General features: G+C 32.8%; 2 protein-coding genes across 11 annotated transcripts in view; one reads left to right on the forward strand and one right to left on the reverse strand.

Moving 5' to 3' along the window:
• Positions 1-27,485, reverse strand: part of LOC126740093 (tyrosine-protein kinase transmembrane receptor Ror) — a 182,379-nt gene that overhangs the window by 69,084 nt on the left and 85,810 nt on the right. The gene's annotated exons all lie outside the window — the stretch shown is intronic.
• LOC126740094 (homeobox protein 4) overlaps positions 1-27,485 on the forward strand; it is a 61,186-nt gene that overhangs the window by 26,105 nt on the left and 7,596 nt on the right. The window contains exons 2-15 of one of the 8 annotated variants that reach the window (XM_050445984.1): positions 210-421; positions 5,678-5,788; positions 5,974-5,994; positions 6,403-6,491; positions 13,178-13,338; positions 19,606-19,778; positions 19,831-20,026; positions 23,933-24,108; positions 24,681-24,697; positions 24,752-24,939; positions 24,993-25,246; positions 25,305-25,675; positions 25,733-26,009; positions 26,059-26,339. In XM_050445984.1, the coding sequence (XP_050301941.1) occupies positions 5,742-5,788; positions 5,974-5,994; positions 6,403-6,491; positions 13,178-13,338; positions 19,606-19,778; positions 19,831-20,026; positions 23,933-24,108; positions 24,681-24,697; positions 24,752-24,939; positions 24,993-25,246; positions 25,305-25,675; positions 25,733-26,009; positions 26,059-26,339 (2,251 nt within the window). In that variant the 5' untranslated portion in view covers positions 210-421; positions 5,678-5,741. Of the gene's footprint in view, positions 1-209; positions 422-5,677; positions 5,789-5,973; positions 5,995-6,402; positions 6,492-13,177; positions 13,339-19,605; positions 19,779-19,830; positions 20,027-23,932; positions 24,109-24,680; positions 24,940-24,992; positions 25,247-25,304; positions 25,676-25,732; positions 26,010-26,058; positions 26,340-27,485 lie in introns of all 8 variants that reach the window. The other 7 variants (XM_050445979.1, XM_050445978.1, XM_050445983.1 and 4 more) reach the window with 7 other exon arrangements.

Genomic DNA, 27,485 nt, shown 5'->3' on the forward strand with positions numbered 1-27,485 from the left:
CAGTTAATTTGTTACCTACATGGTTTTAATGCCACAAGTTGAAGTCATCCGCCATATTTCTGGTTCTTTATCGGATGGCGTTTTTGTCTATTACAATAAAAACACTATTATGGCTTATCCAATGTCCTACTTTACACAGCCTTAACGGTTATTCAATGTAACATTTTTAGATATCGAATAGTATATATAGTTGTTTTATTTATTTTCAGCAAAAAAGATCCAGATGCCAATAAAATCATAATCCAGAAGATTGAACAAGCAAACAGCAGATCGTAAATTACTGAGACACGGCACAAGTTCAGGAAATGTTTGTTTATACAGGGTGTTTTGGGTAAAGTTTCTGGATGTATGGTTTGATTCAATAATGCCATTGTTTGTCTGTTTAAAGGAAGTTTATTGGGTAGCAGTACTAAACAGCTCGGTAAGCACTTCAAAGTATTTTCGTTATAAATAAGAGAATAAAGGCAAGAATTATGACAAATGCTTGGAGGAAAATTATAATTTAGAAATATTGCAAAAAAGGAAACCGTTTATTCCTTGGATACGATTATAAATTAATAACTAAAAAAATAACATTTTTTTTGGTAAAACAGAGACCTTTTACCAAAAATAGTCAAGTCTCAATAAAAATTAAGGAACAAAATGGTATTTAAATAACATTGGTTCTTCACCTAGGAAACAGCCACTCACATAGGCATCATACAAATTTCTTATTTTATTATCAATGAGCCTCAGCTTAATTATTATGATTAAATTCTAATTTATATACATGACCACAAACTAATTTGTTAGCTAATATAGCCCAGCATCGATCTTGATCTGACAAAACACCAGAAGCAATTAATCTTTAAACATGAGGTAACTAAACTTGGCGAGACAACTCGAACTGTTTCAGAATTGATGGAATTTCTTAGCATTAAATTACACACCTAAAATATTTATCCGTTTCCAAGTTGATCGATCGCGGATACGTTCATTTGCCATTCCAAAATGTACAATTTAAATTATTAAAGATAGTCTAGTATTCTAAAAAGGGGCCTATGGTATTCAATGTCAACACATTTTTAGAATGTCTATGCAAGATAGATAGGTGCAGTAAAAAGCATCCTTTTTCGTCTCCTTATTGCCCTCACTATTGACTAATATGACGTTAGACCACAACTACTCAATGATAGTAAATTCTAGTTTTTTATTCGATTTCTACATCAGGGGAGCTTTACAAAAATAATATTTATCATCAAATGATTATTTAATAATTAATTGGATCATGACCCATTTGTCACTAGTATAAAACTTTTAAAATAAAAAGTATTAATTGGTTGAATATGATAAATTAGTCTCCACATTGTACCCAAATAACTTGCCTTTCATATTCAAAAATTTTCCAATAACTCAATCCTAATATTTGTTGTCCATCAACTGATAAAGTTCCTTCAACGAATTAATTACATATTGTTTCACGAACTGAAACTGGTATAAATCTATCATAAAAAATAAAAAGTAATTGGTTAGTTGTGATAAATTTCTCTCTCCAATTACTCCCAAAACACTAGTTTACAAACGTCAGTTACTTTTGGTAAACATTCAATATTCAAGAGGTATCTGAAACTAATCAGTATTGTCACTTATTCCTACATTTAATACATGAATGTTGAAGCAATTTTAGTATTCTTTCTTTGTTTAATCAGATTGTTGAGATCATCCTGAGTGAGATAATTGTAGTGAGTAACTGCAAATAAATAAGTAGCTCAGATCACGTGACCTATAATTTCTCGGTTTCAGATGAATGAGTAACTTAAATATTTTATTTTTCTTTCCAAAATATTGATCCCAACGTAATTGTGTGCCTTAATCAATTCCGAAGTGTAAATGAGGTGAATTGATCTTAGTTACTTTAGTATGCTAGAGATGATATCTTCACTATAATCAGTTAGTGTCGTAGGTTAACTTCGTCCTTTATTGTTGAATCAAACTGTTATATTCTGTTGTTCCTTCCAACCAACTCTAAACATCTTCAATCATTGATTCTAAAAATTAAAATCTTATTTGGCAGAAACATGGATCCTCGCATAATATCGCTCAAATGCTGCTCTATTAATATTTGTGAAAACTAGTAAATCTAAATAAATAGCATATTGAAAATACACACATATTGTTCCTATTCATCAATGTTATTGTAGGAAATCCTTAATTTTCTAAGTATGTTATATTAAATGTGGTTTCATTAAGTTTGTATCATTGATTGAAGAGTAGCGCTTGTGAAAGAAAAATTATAATATTCGAAAAAAGAATGCTTTAGAAATACTATTTATGATTATGAAAAACTACAGTACAGAAAATATACAACTTTGTGTGTAATGATATCCAGGAAACGTTTGGTCTTCAAGATTACCACTCACTTTAAATTCCAAAATATCAGAAAGTAATTGGAATTTAAAAACCTTAGCTTTACAAATGTCGTTTAGGGTTCAAATTAATCCAATAAATAATTTTGAAGGTCTCCATCTTTTTGTGTAGTGATTTAAAAAAAACATGTTTAAACTTTGAGGTAACAACTGACTTCGAAGTACAGAATTTCAAAAACTAATTGAAGTATTCTTTTTCTTTTTCAAATACCTACCCATTTCGGATGTTGTCAATCATGTTGGCAATTATAACTTTTTTTATAACAGCTTGAAACAGTTCTACTTGGCTTTTTCCAAACCAAGTCCGTAGATTCAGCAACCATGATGTTCTTCTTCTTCCTGGCTCTTTTTTATCCATTACCTTTCCTCTTATTATTGCAGTAGTGGGTAGTGTCGATCTTTATTTCTCATAATATGTCCCAGGCATTCTAGTTTTCTTTTTTTAATGATGTACATGACTTCTAGATTTTTTCATTCTTCTTAGTACTTCTATGCCTGTAATATAAACTGTCCATGGTACTCTGAGCATTCTCCTACATAGCCACATCTCAAATACTTCCAGATTTTAGTAGTGGCTTCTGTGAGTGTCCAGGATTCTACGCCATACAATAAAACGAAAAAGACAGCATCTTACGTGCCTTACCTTCGTTTCCAAAAATATGTTGTGACTTTTGAAGATGGCACTGATTTTTTTGAAATAACGTCCTTGCTTTTCCTATACAATTTATTTTTTGTGCACTGTCTCATAGTTTTTTTTATGATGGTTTCAAGGTAGCAATATTGTTGAACATATTTAATTCGATTTCCGTCGATTTATAGGTGATTTCCATTTATATCTCCTTTGTTGATGATCATTTGTTTCATTTTCTTTACGTTTCATTAAGACCATATTGTTAACCGTCCTGCGTGATATGGTCCATTAACCTTTGCAGTACTTCCAAGCTATCTGCTATCACCATGGTATCGTCGGCATATCGAATATTATTCAGCCGGACTCCATCCAAAGGGATACTTTCTTCTACCCTTTGAGAACTGTTTCACCCATGTTCCATTTTTAACTATTCCGTTAGATCTCCATTAAATCATAAGCATGTTGCCTGATTCCAGTAAAGATTTGAAATTAATCTGATATCTTTAACTTTCAAGCGGGCTTCTTCCAGGATATTAACCATGTTATGATGTTGAACGCGATCAAATGCGTTTTTTTAATCGAGACATGCATATACATTACAGGTGCCAACTGAATTTATAAAACCAAGTTGGTTTAAAGATATCCGTTCTTCGAATTTGTTGTAAATTCTTCTGTAGATTATTTTAAGAAACAATTTTAGGATATGACTCATTAGACTGATGGTCCGATATTCCTCGCACTTCTTTGCTCCAGGTTTTTGGGCAACGCAATAATTTTGATTAATAATTCTTAATGCAGCTATTGTTCGAAAATATTTCCAAAGTTATAGATTATGTTAAAAATGTCGGTAATCTAGGATATTCCTTTATCATCCAACAGCTTCAGAAATTAAGTCTTTAGGTCATCTGGTCCCACTGCTTTTTTGTTTTTTATTTGTTTTTTTTTGCTATATTAGTATGATCGGACCTGTAGCTTCTTCCGACACTGAGTGACCTCCGGTCTTTGATCTTCACAACGACTTCCACCTGTTTTTCAGATCATGTTTTTCAATGACAATTCTTCCATTTATCCCTATGATCTTCATAACTGACCACTTTTCAAAGGTTCCAGTTACCTCTTTGATATTTTTTGTGTAAGTAAAAGCTGTCATGTCTGGCTTGCAGTATTTCTATTTCTGCGCATCTCTCGCTGCTTCTTTTTCTTTGGCTTCTCTAATCTTTTTCTTAATCTGTGTCTGCATCTTTTTATACTCTTCTTTATTACTTTTATGTGTTATTTTCTGTTCCATTATTTTTAAAATTTCACTGATCATCCAAAATTTCTTTTTGGTTTCCTTATTCTATTCTATATTTCCTTATATTCCTTACCTTTGCGTTAACGTACTCACTTGCTTTTTGTTTTATTACAGGCTGTTATTGTTAAGCCTTCATGCCATATTGAGGAATCATTTTCTTCTTAACTGTCTTCAGTTTCACTCTTATAATCCCTCCTAGAGATATATGATCTGATTCAATATCTGCCCCATGATAAGTTTTAACTGAATTAAAGCAGTTTCTGAACCTCTTGTTAACTAACATATAGTAAATTTGGTTACGCACAATGTTATTATGTTCTTCTCTTTGGCAATTTATAGAATATTTTTAATACTAGCAATTCGTTGTTTTGGAGTATTCTTATAAAATAAAAAACAGAATATCAAGTAAAGCATGTTCTACAAATGTGGCTTAGGGTTCAAATTAGTCCAATAAATAATATTGAAAATCTACAGCTTCTTGTGCAATGATATACAAAAAACCATATTTGATCTACAAGGTGACCACTCCCTTTAAAACTTCAAAATCTACAAAATAGTTTTATTGAGCAATAAGAAACATAATAGTCCTATGATTGTAACTTTTGGTGTGACACTTAAATCACAAAACAGTTTAACCACTAATCAAAACTCTTTATTACATTCTCGACACATGTTTTGCTATGTTAACAGTTTCGAGAGAAGATTATTTTTCTCTGTCACAAAGAGACAGAGAATGAAACAAAGAGTTTTGGTTAATGGTAAAACTGTTTTGTAATTTGAAGAAACAGGATATTAAATACAGTATGCTCTACAAAAATGTTATTCAAAGAAGTAAATTGGAAATATTTAATCTATGGTATAGTGACATCCAAGAAACATGTCAATCACCGATTTATTTAAAATTTTAGAGAATATCCTTTGCCATAATTACGTCAATCTGGCCAAATTACAGGAACTCAATCAATCTATTTTTTCCTTGTAAGTTTTTACTTAATTAAATCCTAAGTTAACAATTCGTTAATCGATAGTTTCCTCCTGAAAATTAAATGTTTGCAATTGCGAAAAGGGAGTAATGAAGCTGACGCGAGTAAAATTAACCGTGTTGGCAGAAAGATCCGGAAGAATAAATTTTCCTGGCTTCGGGCTAGATCGGCCCATCTAAATTTCGCACTAGTTTCAAGAGTTCCATGAATCACTTGAATGGCCTTGCTGGTCATTAAGATCTTTGTAAATTTCGTGTTAATTAAAAATCATAATTTACATTAGGGTTTCAGAAAACTATAAAAAAAATTACACATTTATTATAATATTTTCAGGCTTTTAAGAGAAAATAATTGATATTTTTAGGGTTTCTGCAATATACCTAAAAAGAGGACTCAAAACTAGTTTGAGCAGAAATTACAACGAAATTATGTTAAGAACAAGGAGACGGGATAATAACGTCAAACCAAACAGAAGGTAAAATAAAACAGATTAAATTTATGAATTGAATATTTAAAAATTATAGGCATCTAAAAAAACTTTTCAAAATTGTAAAAAAATTGTAATTTTTAAAATGTCTCCTTAGAGCTCGTAACTTGTTTTTGTTACACTTACTGCACGCTCCAGATTTTTAACATTTTCTAACTTTTTTAATTTTGCAGGGATTCCAGTTTTAAGTCTAGGTAATAAACGGTAGAGTTTTGTCGCTTTAGGTGCTTCAATCATATTTCTCGAGTGAATTAACCCCCACTAAACACGCCTTAAACACATTATTTCATGCGAAACTTCAGTTTAGTTTTTTTTTGTGTTTTTTCATAAAGGTCTCTCAAAAACGTATGTAACCCATTCATAGTTTGTTTAGCCAATAAAAGTGTATGTAACCATTTATATTTTTATCAGAAATTCAATTAGCACAGACTGGAATTTCTGCTTTATTTAATTTTGTTTTTGTTTAAACAACGTGTTTTATCTCCCGTATTTTAACAAATTTGTTCTAAAAAAGAAGCATATGCAAATGATATTGGGAAGCTTTTGAGTTACTAAAACCCTTTTAATTAAAAACGTTTATTTTATTAATGTATTTATCTTAGGTTAGACAGAAAGTCTTCCAGAGGCATGCTGTACGAGAATGAGGAGCTAAGGTTGAAGACAATAAATATTAATGCGGAAATTGAAAGAGGCAAGTAACAACCAATGCGGAGGTATCAATTAATGGTACATAGTAGTTAACTTAAGATCACCATAAACTTTTTTCAGAATGTACGGAATACTGCAATTAAGTCGTTTAAGTTTTTAATCTTTTTGCAGAAAATATTTAAATTAATAAGTAAGATAAAGAAGAGTTTTAAAATGTAGATTACACAAATGTAGACACTCCTGAACTAAAAAAAAAACCCCAATTAGTCAAGTAAAGAGAATATTTATTTATTTACATCACTCAACAGAGAAACTCCAATAATAAAGTGGAAAAGATACATATAAAAATGAAATCTTCTTATCAAAATAAAATTAATAGTATAGATACAAATACAATGTTATACAGGGTGCGGCATAACTGTCTCCCTATTTTTAACCTTCCCTCGTAATGCCGTGCGGCGTCGCAGAATAGTGGGGGTACCGCCACTAAGAGCCGTATGGAAACAGTTTTGTTTAAATATGTTTTAGTCTGAAGCATCATGTGGACCAACGCACAGCGCGCATTCGCCGTGGAAGTGTACCTCCACGAAAATCGGTCAGTTATTGCTGCGCAACGAGCGTTCCGGATAAGGTTCTAAATTCCGCGAAATAAAGGAGTCCCGGACCGAAAATGAATTGTGTTGTGGGTCAAGAACTTCAGAAAAACTGGATCTGTTATCAAAAAAGGAGGTGGACGGCCACGGACAGCTCGGACACCCGAAAACATCGAGACTGTGAGACGCTCATTTTTACGGTCACCTAGACGTTCTGCACGCAGACACGCAGCTGCCCTTCGTTTATCTGACCGCACTGTGCGAAGAATTCTTTACAAGGATGTTCGCTTTCATCCGTACAAGATGGTTCTGGCACAGGAATTATCAGAACGTGATTGGAACAATCGACGTGCTGCATGTGAAATTATGCTTCAAAATTTACCTCAGGGCGCAGTTTTTTTTAGTGACGAGGCACATTTGTACTTGTCTGGCTGGGTAAACAAGCAAAACTTTCGGTATTGGGCCGCTGATAATCCGAGAGAGATACGCGAGAAGCCTAGTCTACATAGTGAGAAAGTGACAGTTTGGTGCGCCGTGTCTGAAATGGGGATAATCGGCCCTTACTTCTTTGAAGAAGAAAATCAAGCTGTTACTGTCAATTCGGAACGCTATATAGCGATGATTCACAATTTTTTCGCCCCACCCTTTGCAGGGCTCAATGTGCAAGATGCCTGGTTTCAGCAAGATGGGGCAACAGCTCACACATCTCGAACTTCAATGCAAGTATTAAGAGAAATGTTCCCCGGACGTTTGCTCTCCCTGAGAGGCGATATTTCTTGGCCTGCGCGCTCGCCCGACCTAACGCCCTGCGACTTCTTTCTGTGGGGTTACCTAAAAGCTGAAGTCTTCAAACATCGTCCAAAGACTATTAGACAACTAAAGGATGCAATCCGCCTGGAAATTCGCAGAATAGCATAGAAAATTAGCAGAAATGCTTGCAAGAGTTATGCGAAACTTCAGAAGTCGCTTGCACCAGTGCTTCGATAAGAGTGGACGGCACTTGTCTTTTAAAATAAAAAAATAAAACCTTTGTATTTTAAATAACATTTCTTTTATTAAGCCTTAAAAACAGGGAGACAATTATGCCGCACCCTGTACAATGTATAACAAATTATTAAAAAATAAAATAACAAATATCTGCCAATAGGAATTTTAAAAAAACTTTTTAATTCCTAAGGCGTTAGACTCATGGAATATAGTAAATAGAAAGTAAAATCTTAAAAAAAAAACGAAGAGTCTAATATCATTATCACTTTCTAATTGCATTTATTAATTTTTTGACATTACATCTAAAATTATAAACGAGTTACATTTACTCTGAAATATCATTTGAAAACTGTATCGTCTAGTACTTTAATTTTTTCTTAAAATCATTCAAATTAAGGAGTACTCTCTATATTGATCTAATATTTTTGTAACAAACTGCTAAAACAACGAATTAAGGGTGGAAACACACGAGGCGGTTTGCAAGCGGTTTGCGCCGCGACGGTTGTCGCGCCGTGGTCGAGCTCGACGTCTCGTTTATGGGACTTGTGAGCTTTGAAACAGGCGGCGCCGCCTAATCCCATTAAACGCGGCGTCCGTCGCGCGTACCCTGCTCGATACCATGGGCCGCCGGCACGCCGCTTGGTTTTTATTGCTTTAGCGGCACTACCGCGGCACATCATTTACTTATCTTCTGTGTTGCAAACCACACGTAGGGCTTTTTGGTGCGTTTTTTTTTGTGCAGTGTTGAAAATTGTTCATTTATTATGGAAACCAGGGAATTCAACATAGAAAAATTAATTACTGAGGTTCAATTGAGGCCAGCGATTTGGGATATGCGTGATGATAATTATTCAAACAGAATAAAAAAAAAACAGGCATGGGAAGAAGTTACTACAGAATTTCTAAGCGCAGCTGCTTCTGTTGAGGAAAAAAAAATTATAAGTATGTACATATTATATGCTATAAGTAGGTACGTTTATTTTAATAACAATGATATAATATACATATAGTTTATATTGATTTGTTTTGCCACTCTAGTGGATAAATATTAACAAAATAATTTGCAAATTTATCTCGGCCATTTAATGCTCTTAGATTCCCTCTGCTAAATGAATCAACTGTCAAATCGTCATGCGTTGTTCCTGCTTCAATGTCATCGCTATGGTTTCCATCTCTGACTCTTACAAAATTATGAAGAACACAACAGGCTTTAATTATGTCTTCAGCTAGATGCCGCCAACAAAAATAAAAAATCATCTTCACTGTCGGAGTCCATTTTGCTCACGATAAATAAAAAACTGTGAACATACGCAAAGCTTGGCAACATCAAACTGATCTTGTAATTTTTCGTGCCGTTCGTAGTTGCGAAAGCCGTCGCGTGTGTTTTAAGTCGAGCGGCGGTCCACCGGCCGCCGTCGCGGCGCAAACCGCTTGCAAACAGCCTCGTGTGTTTTTACCCTAATAGTACACGTTCTACAAATTGGCAAAGAGAAGACTATATACATAGAAGTGGCCAGCCGATACACCTAGCAATATTTGGCCGCTTATCCTTTTCTAAATTGTTAATGACTTCTTTTAGCACTGGGTCTTGCTGTATCTCTCTTGCCACTGCCTCATTGTCGATTGACCAGTTGCCACATTTTCGTGTATAATAAATGAAGTCTTTGCTTTGAAGTCTTCATTACTCGCTTTCGTTGGAGACCTAGATAAGATATCTGCCAAGTGATTATTCTTATTGAATCAAAATCAATTAACAACAAATGCGAAGAACAGATCTAAAACCAATTTGGTTTTATAAATGCAGTCGGAATCAGAGAGGTCTTAATACAGAGATGTCAGTTGTGAAGTATACAATTGTCTAACCGAATATGAAAAAGCATTTGAGTGCGTTCAACATCATAAAATTATTAATATCTTGGAAGAGACCGACTTGGACAATAAAGAAATCACATTTCAAATCTCTACTGGAATCACACAGATGCTTAAGACTTGATGGAGATCAAACGAAACAGGTGAAAATACAATGTGGGGTCAGACTGGAATGTGTTACATCTTCATTGATATTTAACTTATATTCCGAAAAAAATTTTACCGGAGTAGAAGAAGGTTAAATAATATACGAATATAGAAGAGAATAGTGAGAGTGGATAGCTTGAAAGCACTAGAGGTTAATAAACCATTTCGCACAGTACAGTCAACAATATATGGTCTTCATATCAACGTGAAGAAACGAAACAAATGATCATCACCAAAAAAAAAAAAATAAGTGGAGATAATCTATGTCATGCGAACCACTAAATATCTGGAAGCATTTGAGAATATGGCTGTATAGGAGAATGCTCAGAATACCATGGATAGCTCACATTAAAAACATAAAAGTACTGAGAAGAATGAAAAAAGAACTAGAAGCCACGTACACCATTAAAAAAAGAAAACTAGAATACCTAGCTCAACTAGAATACCCATACTAAAACCATAATACAAGGAAATATATTGGGTAAAAGAGGGCCCAACATGATTGCCAACATCCAAAACGGATAAGTACCTGAACAAGAAAGAGGTCAACTTGTTTGGATTTACAAACGCAAGATTAACATCATTGGCTATTATAAGGTTTACTGAAGTAATGAGGGTCTTAAAGAAAGTACATGTTCAGCTACCATATTTTGTGATTTCAACAAGGCGTTCGATTGCGTGTGCTTCGCAACTTTGCTAAAGACGTTATTTTTTTTCACATTTTTTCCAGGCATTTAAATTCAAATTCAAAACAAATTTATTTATCATAAAGGTAAATAAATAATCATATACAATATTGTAGCATAATAATATACATATGTTGTACAACCTACCAACTACATGATAAATAGGACCATGCCTCGATTATAGAGAACCGTTTACACAGGTTCATCATAAGATAGAACCTGTGTGGCATTAACTGATAGTATCCTATAGATCTTTTAATGAATCGGAATATAGTCTAGGTCACACTGATTTTATTAATTTCGCAGACGATACAATCATTTTAAAGAAATATTTCTTCTGCAGTCTTTGCCGCTCGAAGTTTAGCTATAATTTTTCTCCAGTTATTGCTTGATTGAATTCTCATTTGAGAGCATGTTACGTTTTTCTCTATAAAGAAGGCTAATAAGAATCCTGCAACGAATAACAAGAATCAGCTTGAGTTATAGACCTGTAGTTCCTAGCCTATACAGGGTGCCTTAAATAGAAAATCGCTATTCCTAAATCGGCGACTATAGAAGGTACGACAACGGCTAAAATATAAAAAAAGTTGCCAATTTTGATGATTCTTCTTTGTCGGTTATTAGATTTATTTGAATTATTATTAAAAAAAAATATTTGAAACTGTTTTAAATGGAAAGTTAAATATGTTTTGTTCTCTATGAAATATAAGAGTTATAGTGACAAAAAAACAATTGAAAGCTGCATCGTTTAATCCAGATTTCTGTCATGTGTATATGCCAAATGTCAAAAAAATAAGTGAAACACTTGCTTGGTAACACACGATATATTTAAAGCTAATTTAATATAATTTGGATGTTTATATGTCGCACACTTTATATACTTGGAAATACATACAATTTTTAAACTTATTTCAACCTAAAAGAAAGTTTTAATATGTTTGTATTATAGAGACTTTAGAATATTGTATGTTTCGCTTTATTTTAAAATCATCATCAGGAGATCGAAGTGTAAAAGCAGCTTGTGCCAATTTAAATTCTTCTATTTTAATTTGGCTCCCTCTGTGTTTGTCTTTTTTCATTTAAACAAAAAAGATAATTTTCTTATCACAGGTATACCGTATTTTTGCTCTTAAGGAATTAATGAACATACAATTCAAGGCATATTTGATAAGTTAATCGTTGAGGACGTGTCTAACACACATGCAGTTGAAAACCGAATAAAATAAATAAAAAATACGTGAAATTTCGACTATACAAACTACTAAAACTAAAACTACTAAAACTAAATATAAAAAGTTACTGCTTAAAAGTCAATGTTATTGAATTGTACTTTCCGTTTTTGTTCACGTCACGATTAATCTGCTTGCAAATTTTTAAAAATCATTTTTTTTCTTTTTCACCGGGAATTCATTTTTTTCATTTATTTTGTAAGTGTAAAGCTCAGAAAAATCTATAAAAGCATATAAACCTTAAAAATTGTAAAAAATTATTTAGGCGAAAAAAAAAGTTGAACTTTTTTGTAATTTTGATTATTTGCTTTCAAAAATACTATTTAGCTTCCCAAATAGAAAGGCTGTTTATTCTATGTAGCCCAAATTCGCGTACTCAATGTATTTGTCAAATCTGATCAGGAAAGTCAGTACTAGAAAGAAATACCTTGCAAATTAAAAATCCTATACTGATTAATAAAATATTGTGGGTTTTCATACTAAAAATACAAATTAACAAAAAGAAAAAAATGGGGAAATTATAGAAAAACCCACTATTTTTCACACAAAACAAATTTTTGACATTCATTTTACATTGTTTTGATTCGAATATTAAACTGGAACAAGTGATGAATCCATGTTATGACAATGCTCTACAAATTAACCCGTCAATTCTTTAATTTTTTATCACTACCTTTGTGTTAACTGGTTCAAAAAGCATTTTGGACTAGTCCCAATTTTTCGGTGATACTCGGTCAAGGTATACGTGTCAGTGTTAATTGTTTTTTTTCTCCGATCCAAATATTTATATAAATAATAATTTCCCATCCAAGGTTCTGAAAATCTTTATTTATCCTTACATTTTCTCAAGTCATTATCATTTTTTATATTTCTTGCAACATCCGAAGTCTGGATTTGAAATTGAATTTTTAAACCCAGTTTATGTGTTCGAACATCAACATATTATTTTTCAATTTTTATTTCTCTCAATGTGAGGGCGATAAAACATATTTATACGGTCGAATTGAAATTTCCCAGACTGCAATATCAAATATGATTTAAAATGTAAACTCAAACGATTTATAGATTTTATTTGAAATCTGTATGTAATGGTTGTTGAATCGTGGAAATAAAAGTACGTGACAGCTGGGTAATTGAATAAATATTTAAATGAAAAGGAAATATCAAAAATAATAAAGGATCCACTGCAAAATAAAAACTTATTTTTTTTCATTTAAGGTCAATCAGATATAAAAAAATTGAAAAGGGAAAATGAGATGCTGAAAAAGGAGATTTGGTGTTTAAGGGATGAGTATGAAAAATTAGACAAGCTGCTAAAAGACAAGAAATTAGATTTTTCATCTTCGTCTACCACTTATTCTAGCTCTTCTAGTGATTCGGTAAGTACACTTGAAATTTTTCTTTTGTAAAATAGTCGAAGAAACAAAGAATTAGAAAAAAAAAGTTTAAAGACTTTAAATTTTTTAAGGGTAAAATGAAATGTGTACTTAGACTAAAATAGATCAACAGTTGGTTCAACATAAATATAAAAGTCACTTAGCATTATTAATTAAATCAAGTACTTTATAAATTTTCGTAGCCATTGGTAATTAGTAGTTTCAAGAAGTTTGTCAATTAGTAATAAATCTATATTCGTCCATGTTTTCACCAAAGCTCCGAGCAAGATTTGGATCTGGCTGTTTAAGTTATTTTTATGAACTTTTTATTCTAATATTTCTTAACGATTTTCGATGAGATATATGTCTGTATACTGGGACGGCCACCGGTTGTGATATCAACAATTTCTTCACTTCAGGTATGTTTTAAGTCCTTATCATGTTGAAAATGATATAAAAGTTTTATTTTTTCTTAATAGATAAAAGCATCTAGCTTTCCAAGATATTCTTCCAAAAACACTTCTATATTATTGGATTATAAATTGTACTCAAAATGGATCCAAACTACAAGAATTCTTTACAGCGTGCGTAGTTTTGCTAAAATCTACAAATTAGAGGTGTTGTGTATATCGAATTTCTTTGGAAGGAAATAAACTACCACATGATGCAATTATCTCATTGTGCTCGTCGATAAACAATTCTTTTGAGACAGGTAATTTTCCCTGAGTGTCTATGTGAGTGTCTATGTAAATTATCGATCGTTATCCCGCTTTATAAACGTGGAGCTACAAGTGAGCCTGCAAATTACAGGCCAATTTCCCTACTACCTACACTTTCGAAGGTTATTGAGAAAGTGGTAATAAAGTGCATGTGGAAATATTTAACAAAATATAAGGTCATAACACCCAAGCAATATGGATATCAATCCTCTAAAAGTACACATGACGCTATTTTTTCTTTTTTGGATAGGGAGCTTAATGGGAGCTCTGAGCTTAAATGGAGGTGAGGCTGTAGCGGCAGTATTTTGTGATCTGTCGAAGGCTTTCGACTGCATCGATAACGAAATTCTGCTGCGTAAGCTGGAGCGTTATGGCTTTAGTTGTGGTTTAAGTATTTACTTAAGTTATCGAAGCCAATCTGTTTTGGTGTCTGGTTCAATGTCTTCACCTTCTGGAATTAATTGCGGCGTACCTCAAGGATCGGTATTGGGTCCCCTGTTATTTTTAATGTACATTAACGATCTCGTTCATTTAAATATTCTGGGTGAAATTATTCTCTTGGCGGATGACACATCTGTCGTATGGCACCACAAAAACTCAAACACTCTCGAAAAAATAATCTCGGAAGACCTCACAAAAATTAAAAGGTGGTGTGATGCAAACCGCCTTGTTTTTAATGTTGGCAATCAAATATACTAAGTTTTAAATGCGATATAAAAATTATAAAACTTGGGGATAATCCTCTTGACAATAAAACTGTATCAACATTTTTAGGAGTTCACATTCACAGCCAACTACGTTTTGAAGACCATAGTTTTAAATTAAGCAAAAAACTTTCTTGCAGGATGCTTTGCAGTTAGGTATGTTAGGTTTGAGTTGGAAGTTGAAATGGCTAGGACAATCCATTATTCTCTTTTTGAATCACATCTCAGGTATGGCATCGCTTTTTGGGGTTCATCTAGCCAATATTTATTAAAAATATCTTTTATACTTCAAAAAAAAGCAGCTCGTTTCATAGCAAATGTTCACCAGAGAGTTAAAACACTCCAAATTTTGACTCTCTCTTCGGTATACATACTTGAGCCAGCTAGTCTTGTCTATAAACACTGCAATCAGAAAATAAATAATAACAGAGCCAACCTTCCAACCAGACAAGAATGTACTGTTCCCTTACCGATTTCGGAAAGTACTCTTACTCACAAATCATATATATATGAGGGAAGGAAAATATTTAATCATCTTCCTGAGAATATTAGACGTGCTGTCTCTGTCAGGCAGTTTAGAGGAAAATTAAATCTTTTATTGGAGGAATCTTTATATACCATGGGAGAGTTTTTTGAATATATATATATTCCCACCTAATTAAGAACCTAGCAATTGTATTTTAAGCATATGTTTAAACTTGTGTCCCTTCGTTTTTTCTTTTTTAATTTAAAAAGTGTTATTGTACTCTACCAAATTTTAATCTGTAAACAGTTTTAAATGTTTTGTATCTAATTGTACTTATCCAACTTCTACATGTTTTTAATTTTAATGTTTTAATTTAGTTTAGTTTGGAGTATAATTACAAATAGGTAGATTGTTACGATTTAGTCATTAGCCTGCTTTTGTTGATAGAAAACTTTGTACTTCTTAACAATAAAGTATATTCTTATCTTATCACTAAAAGAAAAACACTTTTACTGGGTAACTTCTTGTAAAATAAAAGTATTTTCATAGATTCCTAAACAATAATTCCTGGTCTTTCCTGGAGTTTTCAAGTCCAAGTATTTCATAATGCAAAAATATAATAATTAGTATAATATAGCCAAAGTGTTTATTAAGCGAGTAATATGCCTTTTTAAGTAGCGGCTTCATTACCCTTAAAGTCATGTACACCTCTTTTATGAATGATTTACAATATTTAAATGTACTGCGATTCCACATCGAATATGAAATCGAAAAGAACTTGATCGTATTCTTTATTGATTATGAAAGGTAAATCCAAAAAACTTAGTTTCAGATATACCGTGGCACACAAAAATATGGAAACATTTCATAAATCTTTAAAATTGTACATATCAATTTAAAAAATAAGTATACGGTATATAAAATACTTCGTAAAAAAAAAATTATTCAAGAAAATTTTAACAAAAGTATGGAAACATTTTTAAAGAATGAACAAAAAAAATATTCATTCAATAATTTTTTTTATTATTATTTAGTTGGTCACCCCTTGGCCTGCTTAGCATTGCCTTCCCATTGAATCTGTTAGCTTTTCACAACAATCGACTGAAATTTAATTGTCTTATTAAAAAGGCATTTTTGCTGCAAAACTAGATATAGATAGCCATAGATCTAGGTTTTTGGTGTTTCTTTTTCTAATTTGAGGTTCCAAGTGCTGCCAAAAATGCTCTATAAGTTTTAAATCGGGAGATTGGAAAGGCCAATTCAATACTCGAATTTTTTCCTTTGAAAGTCAATTTTTAACTAGTCATGAGATGTGTTTAGGGTCAAGGATTAAGGCTTGAAAAATCCATGAAAATATCAATATACTTCTGAGCAGCCATATGCCCATGAATACCGATTAGTAGATCGCCTAAAACACCCCCACACCATCAGATTTAGTCCACCATGTTTGACAGTCGGAATCAAATACTTATACCAGGGACGAATATTTGACCAGGAGGCCTTTTTATATATCCTGTAGAATCTAAAATAAATCCCAAATAAATCAAACTTGCTTTCATTGCTAATACTAAATCCTACTGTTTTTATGTCCAGTCTTTGTAAGCTCTAGCAAACTTTAATTTGGTCATTCTATGCCAACAATAGTTTTTTAACGGCACATCAACCATGAAGATTTTTCATTAAAAGCTGACATCTAACAGCCATGTCAAAAAGCTTTACATTTAAATACTTATGTAATACTATAATTACAATATAATATATAATACTATAATAACAATGCAACTATGTTTAAAGTCAGCATCGTAATACTTGCACTTTGACATTGTACTTGGTAATACTTTTCCATTTTTTTGTAAAAAACAAAATACCAAACCACTATTACAACCCGCAAAAACAAGATTAACGTTTATGCTTTCAATAAAATTACTGAGGTTTAATAGCGGTATACAGAATAGACTCTTGCTTCCGTACTCCACAGTCCCTTCAAAAATTAATTCATTAAGTGATTCCATCGTGGTCAGTCCATCGTCCAGCGAGGTGACCAAATAGTTTCCCCAGAACGAGGTACAATGATTACAAAGGCCTTATCAGTGATTGCTTCAGAAAATTCAATACCATTTTTCTACTTATGCCCGTAAAAAATGCAGCCTATATATATTCTACAATTCGTTCAGTTGGTTAGCCGAATGAATCGGGATAGATGACACAAATACACTTCGTGAAAATTCATGCAGCGTTTTATTGAGCACGTCAAAATATCAAAAACGTCTCCAACATTAGTTCTTCTGAACATACATCTCACTTGTCAGTAGAAGTACTGGATCTCACAAGCACTCGATGTTCCCGTGTATGGTCCCGTGAAAAGTTTTTACAAAACTCAAAAGAAACTCAAAGTGCACAGACTGACGAAGACCTCTGGAAATACGTCGCATTTTCAAACTGGTCAAATTCGCATTGGATGATGCTCTGACACCATAATAAAAATGGATTTCGGTCAACTAGCATTTGCCTATTTAATTTTAACATAATTCACAATTTTTAAAGAACAAGATTTTGTGAGTGCTTTTGTGAATAGTGAAAATGCAGAAACATCTGCATAAGAGAATGATTCTAAGAGAGCAGCGAAGTACTCTCATCAATTTAGAAGATGCTCAAAAGTTGATGCAAATTAGAATTTGTTACCACCAGTGGAGCCATTAACGTCGGCATCGACATCATTGACTTAAAAGACCCAGCTTGGCTTTGATGTTTGATGAAACTGAACCATTGATTTTTGACATTGCCTGAGATAAGAGAAGAATCAAAAGTCAAAAAATCATCTAAACAAAAGAAGAATATATTTCTTTGTTCACTACTGTACCTCTTATTGATATATTATCTACAACTACGTTCATCAAGTTACACTTTAAGGATACAGCTTTTGGTCTTTGTAGTGTTTAAAATTATTTAGATTCACATTACAATTCTGCTCTCATGAGATCCTTCAATATATGTTCGTCTATTTTATTGGCTTCATCGAAAGGCCAAGAAAAAACAGACAATAATAAAGGGAAAAAACTTCGCACAATCGGTCAGTACTGGACACATCAATCAGCTATTTCAAATTGTTTGGCAATTCTTCTTATCAATAACTTTATGTTTTTAGTGATTTTCGATTCATTTTGAAGTTTACTTTTTGAACTATTTCCAAAAGATAAAAACACTATAAAAAGGTGAAAAATCGTTAGAAATGGCGACTCGTATTAAATCCTTACGAGTCAACGATGAATTGTAAAAAAATATATAAAGTACATCCCCACTTCTTGCCATAAGTCAAATTTTAAGGTCTGCAACCAATGAAATCATAGATCAACGTCACCTGAGTTATAGCGTACACAGAAAATTCCTTCTTGCGTTGGTGATAAACAATATACTAATAGAGGAATATTGATATTTTGACATTAAGATATGGGCGATTTAATTTTAACACAATTTTACCAACTGACGTAACTTACGTCCATTTTGATTACAACGAAACCTTACGTAGAAGAGACACAATCACTATCAATACTATGATATAAGTCTGTGATTTTTAGACCGACCAAGATATGCGAAGAATCCATTCCACTTATTCATTATAAGATAAGATTCCTAATATAAGAGTAATAAACAGTATGGTGCGTAAATGGCGATAAAAATCGGTTTATGCTGCTTAATCGTTTGATGATTACGATATTTAGTTTAATTTAGTTAACAATGGCGTAGAGAAAAAAGAAATATTAATCTAGTCTGAATGCTGCAAAGCGTACCACTAAATAATGATGGCAAATAAAGCCTTAAAATTAAAAGAAAGAAGAAGAAATTGTTGTGAATCGTATTTACGTACATATGTATATTGTTAAGATAAATTCGACAAGTTGGATTACTCCTTCTCTACATTATTTCTCTCCGTTCTTTTAAAATCGTTTTCCTTATTTGGTTATATTTTTTATTATTACAACTTAATTGGTTCATATTTTTGTAATGTTCCCAACCTACATTTTATAATGTTTAGGAAGTTTCAGTCCCTTTAATGTGATTGACATAAAATTAATTTTTCCATCGGATAGGATAATCAGATCAGATAATTTCAGAGACAAATTTTCAATTTCCTTTATGTGTAACTAAGGAAATTTTCTAATTTTCTTTGTTTCAGTCTCAATTCTGAAAAAAAATCAATTTTATAAGAAAAACACAGAACGGATTTAAAAGATATTAAAATAAATATAAAATGCATGGTGATTTCAATTTAATTCCCTTGGTTTATTTATATTAGGAATAGGCAAAGCAAAAGGAGGAATATTAGTTATCTTGCTTATGGCCATATTTTTATTGATATAGATTTTAAAAATTTGTTTTGCAGGAGAGTTGTTCAAGTTGCACCGAAGAATCAGAGGAAGTAGAAACATCTCAGAACCTAAAAAATGTCCAAAAAACCAACCTTAAAAACATCCGTAATCAATTCGACCACTTATCGATCGTAACTGAGGAAACTTCTTGTGAAAACTCTGACAGGAATTCTTCAGTTAATACAAGGTAACTTTAGAATACCATATGAATCCATTTACAACGTTTTTTTTTCAAATAGACTGTCTCATGGCACCGATCAAAACGACATGCTGTGGAACTACAATGACAAAGACGCCATCAAACCAGATCAAAGTTATCCTGTTTATGACACGGTGCTTCCGAATAAATCGCAAACCTTACCCAACCAAATGCCAATGAACTATTTTGCACCTATTCAACATTCTAAGAGTTTTGACGACAATCATTTCCACCAGGTAAAAGAGAAAAGTATGAGGAAAAACAAATTAAGTTCCGTTCAACTGCAAATTTGCTTGTAAAATCCCACCAATCAAAAACATATCAAACATTCAAACTTCTCTTTATTAAAGGCCATATTTCAAAGAGAAAAGTTTAATTTTCCCAACTGCCAAAGAAAACCACCCGGCGCGCAAAGATGAAAGGCAACTTTAGAACGATTTTATTCGAAAATGACGTATGAACGTACAGCCCGTGAAACTAATGGGTGGTCGCGAGTAAATGTTTGTCTTTATTCGGAGATACTGTATTCATTTCATAGGGTTTCTTGTGGCTCTATAAAAGAACTACGAGCTTGTTTTGACGGTTGGGTGGTCGTTAGCACCTTAAAAGTAATAAAATGTTTAAAGGAAATATCAGTTTAGAAAATTTTAATCAGAGAGGATGAAACACATTGTATTTTTATCTTCAAACGATAGAATACAAACATAAGGCCTGTGCACAGTGAGAACATAAATGGAAATCGGTTTATTCTTTTGCCGAACGAATTTAATAAATATTTGGGCATTTCACGTTGGGCGCCAAATTATAGCCAGACGTTAAAATAATTAATATATTCCCTCATTTTAAAATAAAACAAATACAGGTATACTTATGTTTATTTAAATACTCTATTTTAATACTCAATCTACTTTTAAACAGTGGCGTGTATACAGCATGTGTACCATATATTTTTTGAAAAATTATGTATGCCACTACTTTATTACTTTACTACTTTATTTTTTTTTATTAAAAAAAAAAACGTTCTTTTTAGGACAAATTTGACTTTTTACTCTTTTTCTTCCGACATTTATACTTATGTCATACAAGCTATCAAACGTAAAAGAAATAATTTTAATCCACTAGTATTTTTTAGAAACCTCTACTTCTTTTATGATAAAATTTAAGTACAAAGAACAGACAACCTAGAAGTATAGTATTTGTAAAGTTTCTTCCTTTAAACATTTTGAATTATCTTCTATGTTCAATAGCCCAATAGTAACTTTTTTTACAAACCCTTTTAGTTTGTTTGATCATACACATTCACATTTGAGTACGAAATCTTCCTAAATACGGTAATAATCTACTAGTAATTTTTCTACAAACCCCTAGTTTCATTTTCAATTTTTTCCTATTTACATTCAAGACTTATGAACCTACATATTAATTTTAAATATGACATTTTAAATAAACCAGACCATAATATACTTCAGAGTTCAAGAACTAGAGAGCGTTTCAAATTTATAAAAAATATAACCCAATCTGGAGGATTATGTTGCTATTAGATCAATATGAATGTCAAACATCAATTTAGAGTCCTATATAATTCCCAAATTATGTACGTGGTTCACTTTAGGTAAGCAAATATCTAGATTTTTATTTTTTGAAAAGGTTATACTTTGACATTTTTTAATGTTAAGAGACTATTTATATCACAGTGGGCTCGGAGTTGATCCAGATTACATTCAATTTTAACGCAATCGGTTAACTAAATATTGTAAAGTAGATTTTAAGATCATCGGCGCATAATAGAAATTTAGTGTAACGTAAACCACATTTTATATTGTTAATGTATGTAATAAAAACAGAGGTCCTAAATGAGAGCCCTGTGAAACAATAGATGACGAAATAAAACACTCAGAGCAAAATTCTTGAAGTGAGACTTTTTTAAACATAAGATACCACCCGTCTCAAGACGCACCCACCCACACCGATGTCTTTAAGTCGAGCAAGGACAATATTCTGGCTTATCTTGTCAAATGCTTTACTGAGATCAGTGTAGATGAACGTCAGTATTAACAGATGTATAACAGAGTATTAACAGATCCTTGTAAAAGGCATGCTGGTCTACGCCAATAATATTTTACGAAAGATTAAAAAAGTAATCGTAAATTAAAATATACTTAGAATCGAGAATTATAGGAACGATCATACAATTGTATTATTACCAGTCCATACAACAATACAGGATGGGCCATTGAAAACGTAGCACGAGACATAACTGCTAGGGAACTTTTTTTTTTAAACTCGAAAACACGTCAATTTTGTTTGTAAGGGGGACAACGTTTGGCCCAAAAATGATTGCAAAATCTTCAACCCCTTAAGTGAGGGTATCATCCCCTACATATTTTCAAATGGGAATTGGGATTTAATGATACTTTATTAAAAAGTGCTATTAATTCCCTATACGTTGCTGCTTATTTTTTGAAAATCCGTTAACTCGTTTAGAAAATATGGAGGATTGAAATTAAAAAAATTAATTTAAAAACAAACGCATAAATTAAATTAATTAAAAAAAAACTTACTGAATTAATCAATCAAATGCTGAAAATGATAAGGATAAATTCCTTTGATCCATTTGGTGTTTTTGCGTATTACATGTTTTTGGCTAATTTTAAAATAAACTCAGGTACGCTAGTTGCTAGATAGCTATCTGCGACTTGTGCGTTAAAATTTCTCATTAAACTTTTTAACAGTTATAGTGTACTCAATTGCAGAAAGAGTAGAAATGAGCGAACTTTATTTTAAAAATTATGAACGTGGAAATCGGGTTGCGGAGATATTTAATGAACGCCATACTGACAAACACTTTTCTGGAAAAATTGTTTGCCAGTTAGTAGCAAAATTTCGGGTAACAGGTTCCGTTACAAGTAAAAAGAAGCAAAATAAAAATCTTGTAGTAAATGAAGTTATGGAGGTATTAGTATTGGGCCAAGTTGCCATTCATAATACACTGAGTACAAGAAAATTAGCCAATGGGACTGGCGTGAGTGGTACAAGTGTCCGTAGAATATTAAAAAAACACAAGTTCTACCCGTACAAAATTCGGTTGGTACAAGAACTACACGAGGATGATTTTGATCATCGCTTGGAATATTGTCAACTTATTAGTCAACGAGTGGCGAATAATAACAATTTCCTATTTAATGTGTGTTTTTCGGATGAGTGTACGTTAAGCAACTGTCGTTACTAGTTTGAGAGCAATCCCAGGGTTGTTTACAAGATGTACACACAAAACCCTCAGAAATTGAACGTGTGGGCTGGTATTTTTGGAGATTCCATTGGGAGTCCTTTCTTTCTTCCTGGAAATTTAACAGGCGATATGTACTTGGATTAACTGGAAAATACTACAGACCCAGCCCTAACAGGTATCACAGGGAACAATAATATAGCGGATACGTTGAAGAGGAATTGTTTTATCAACAAGGCGGTGCACCTTCACATTCCTCTCAAAATGTGCGCCATTATTTAAACAATCCCTTTCCAGGTCGGTGGATAGGTCGAAGAGGTGCAATTGACTGGCCTTCCCGGTCACCCGACTTGACTCCTTTAGTGTGGGGGCACATAAAAAGTAAAGTGTATAACAACCTACCTGCCTCATTAGAAGACAGAGTGTTCGAGAACTGTTTGAAGATAATTTGTATTACTGTATGGAGGTTGGCGGGCAATATTTTCAGCATTTGCTTGATTAATTCAATAAGTTTTTTTTAATTGATTTAATTAGTACGTTTTTTAAAAAATGTATTTTTCGAATTTCAATCCTTCATATTTTCTAAACGATTTTCAAAAAATAAGCAGCAACGTATATGGAACTATTAGCACTTTTTAATCAGGTAAAATCATTAAACCCCCATTTCTATTTAAAAAAGTTTAGGTGATGACTCCCCACTTAGGGGGTTGAAGATGTTGCAATCATTTTTGGGGCAAAAGTTGTCCCCCTTATAAACAAAATTGACGCGTTTTTGAGTTTTTTGAAAAAAAAAATTGAGCTAGCAGTTATGCCTTGCGGTACGTTTTCGATGGCCCACCCGATACGTAAACATGTAAAGAGAACAATTAATCACTTATATTTCCATATGTCGAACGAGTCTCATATGTAATTTTAGTTTCAGCAAGCCCCATTATACCCAGAAGACTTCTACACGCCACCACTGTCAAACAACAACCCCAACGAGTCCCAGACGCCCCCGATAGCAATTTCCCCCAGTGCATCGCCGCTATATGAAAACCAGCAGGTGGTTTTCGCGGAACATGGCAACGATACGGAACAAAATTTCCTGAGGTAATAGTGTATAACATTTCTGGATGAATCCAGATGAAAACCCCATTTTAGCCGTGAGGTAAAAAATGAAAAAAGTAGATGCATGAGAGAAAGCAGAGAGCTGAAAAGTGCATCGGTGGCTTTTTGGTTCATTTATGTTAGTAGAGTTAATAGGTTAAATTTTAAATTATATTATTATTCATTAGAACCTGTAAAACAATATAAAATTAAAAAAGAAGTTTAATCAAATATGCTACTTCATCTCTTAGAAAGACTTCCGGATATTCGTAAAAAACTTTTACGGAACTTCGACGATTCCGAGAGTTTCAGTATAAAATAAAAATAAGCTCTTGTTTGAATAATACAATTTGCATTTGTCTCCGCTCTCCTTTTATTGCTTATTTATGCATTTAACTCTTATAAAAACTACAGAAGCCACCATTGTTATACTTGAGCTCAGACAGAAAAATCGTTTTTAGTTTCAAACTTATTTTTGAAGTTTTTATGAAAGTTAAGCAGTTCATTGTACTCTTAAAAACCCCATATAACATTATTTAAAGTGTGTAAATGAATATTCACTTTATTCTCAATAGACTTTTAATCTATTTCAGTAAGAAAATCGTCGAAACCAATGCGAATAATTTTTACCAAAACATGATTTTAGTACCAAAAAACACCAATCCACAACCAACCGTTCAAAGCATGGAGAAGAAAGCTACTGATTTAATAGTGAAAATTGATAACCAAAACTTTAATAAAAACTTGACTTATAGCAATACCACACCCAGTACCACATTTTCTAACGGTGGTAATCTTGAAGAATTGTTATACGACATTGAATCTATATCGCAGGTAAGTGGTCAAATACCTCCGTTTTGTTTTGATAAACTCATCAAAATCTTTAGGATATATTGAAGCTAACAAATTTACAGAGAGGATTCCCTGGGAATTTATCCACAATCCAAGAGCCACCAGAACACGTTCCTAATCAAGATTTTTTTAATGCTGAACAAATGGGTCAATTTTCACCACATGCACATGAACAAATGACGAATCAGAGCGGTAGTCAAGAAAGGCTTCATAAAAGTGAACTGAATGTGGTGTTGATGCCAAAAGCTATGCCCTTGATAGGATTTGATAAGTATAAGAACATTCAAAGGTAAAAAGTGTTTGTAAGTAAATAAATTCAGTATGTGGCAAACCAATAAATTTATTAGAAGCTTCGAAAGTCTTAACTCGAAACATCTGGAGGCTATGTCAGCCTCCCAACAAAACTTATGTCTTATTCCTCCACCGCCCACTGAAGAGGCTCCTAGCAGATCATCTTCACGACCAAATCTCCATGTCTCTCTTAAGCCTCCTCAACCTTCACAACCACCGTTTATCGAAAACAATCCGAATAACAACTCAAAAGTAGACACCAGCCTGCCTTCTTCTGGAAAAGACGGCAATCAAGAACACAATCCATTTTTCTTTGGAAACTTGAATGATAATTACGTAAATGCTGATTATTTCAGTCGTAGGTATAACCCAGAAAATTTTATCGAAAAAGGAGAAAATACTCTAGAGAAAAAAGAGGAGAAAAATGGTGATATCTGCAATAATCAATAATTGTTATTTTCCTATAATTATCCTATTATTACAGCAACTACAAGTAACGAGCCACCAGTTGAAAATGATGAGACTACAACCCTCAAAGCAAGTAAAGGCATTAATGACTCCAAACAGGACAAACTAGACAAGAAAGAAGAAAAAAGCAAGTCACCTAAGATGAGCATAACCAAAAAAGTATCCATCCACTTCAAGGGTAAAAAAGAAAGAGAGAAATTAAAAAAACTTACCATAGTCAGTAATACCGACTCTAAAAGCAGCAGCGCAAAAAGTGTTCAAGATGGTAAAAAGTCATCTCTGTTTGATTTTAAGTAAGTAAAAAAAGCAAGACATTCTTTTACTCAGCAATTCTATTTACAGACTTACCCCAGAAGTTCCTAAAGATAAACCTGACCAAAAAGAGCTGTCATCGCCAAAGCTAAAAGACAAGGCGCTTAAGCATATACACCAAAAGACTCCCAGTATAGAATCAAAAAAGTCCACCACCGAAACCTCCAATTTCGAACCAAAAACACCGAACTCTTCAGAAAGTGATAGGAAAAACCTTGATAAAAAAGACGCGAAAAAGGAAGATAGAAAGAGTAGGAAGAGCGTTTCAGTAAGCCCTGACCGAATTAAACACGTTCAGTTATTACATGATGGTAAGTTGTAGGTATGTTTTACAATAATTAGCTTTAGATTTTATAGTACAACCAGCAGCTAACAAAATTTTAAAAAATATTTGTCTGTGTTTCTTCATTATGTGACAGAACAACAAATGAGGATATATCGAAGTCGTTATCAAGTCCCAAAAGCCAAAGACTTAAAAACTTCACTTTTCTGATAAAGTTGCGTAAATCTCCTATCGGTAAATTCTCATGTATTTCAACACGCTTATTCCCCAGTAAGTGATTTATTGCCAAACTTGTAAAGTAATAGATCTTTTGTTTAACCATCTGTGCACTGTAAGGCTCTCCCTCTCTTGCTCAGCTCTTATTATCTGGGTCTTGGGCGCATTGAACAAAGGCGGTATAATCGTATGATTAATATCCGTTTTGGGATTTACGGAAAAATAGAGAAGAGTTAATCAGCAGTAAGGAACGAACTTTTGTTAGAGAACTTTGCCTTAATTTTATTCAGACGAGAATTAAACAAAACACGAGTGAACGTAAATATGAACAAGACTGAAAAAAGTTTGGCGCGGTGTCTGTGATTGGGAAATGTTCAAATAAGCGGCCTTTATTGATCCAACTTCATAGAATAAAATATTCTACATTCAGAAAGTAACATATTAGTTACATAATTATTATAACAGAAATGACAGGTAAAATGAAGAGGTAAAGACTCTTGAGAAAATTCGCTGCAATAGTAGTGACTTCTAATCTTTACCAGGAAATAGTACATTATCTCCAACATGTGCAGAATTTGATAAAGGGCAGGTAATGGAGGAACAATAATTAGATGCAAGCAGGTAATGATAAAATAATTGGGAAGGCAAGTCACGAAACCAGCTCATGTGAAGGTTTTATTTGGTGATACCACAAAGGTATGTAAATGTCTGCTAAATCAAAAGAAGAGAAGTGATTGAAAGGAAGGGAAGATATTGATAATTATTACATGTTTTAATAGTTGTGAGAGTTGCGTTCATGGATAGAGTCAGTCAATGAGCAAGAAGATAGTTATTCTATTTAGTCAGACAACGACCATCTAACGTAGTTTCCATGGAGTAAAATTGAATATTTTTTCTAGGGTACTTTCGACTTTATCAGGCTACGCTAAGAAAAATGAGTTTTTAAGATTATTTGCAA

The sequence above is a fragment of the Anthonomus grandis genome, chromosome 9 (genome assembly GCF_022605725.1).
Source record: "Anthonomus grandis grandis chromosome 9, icAntGran1.3, whole genome shotgun sequence".
Classification (NCBI taxonomy): domain Eukaryota; kingdom Metazoa; phylum Arthropoda; class Insecta; order Coleoptera; family Curculionidae; genus Anthonomus; species Anthonomus grandis.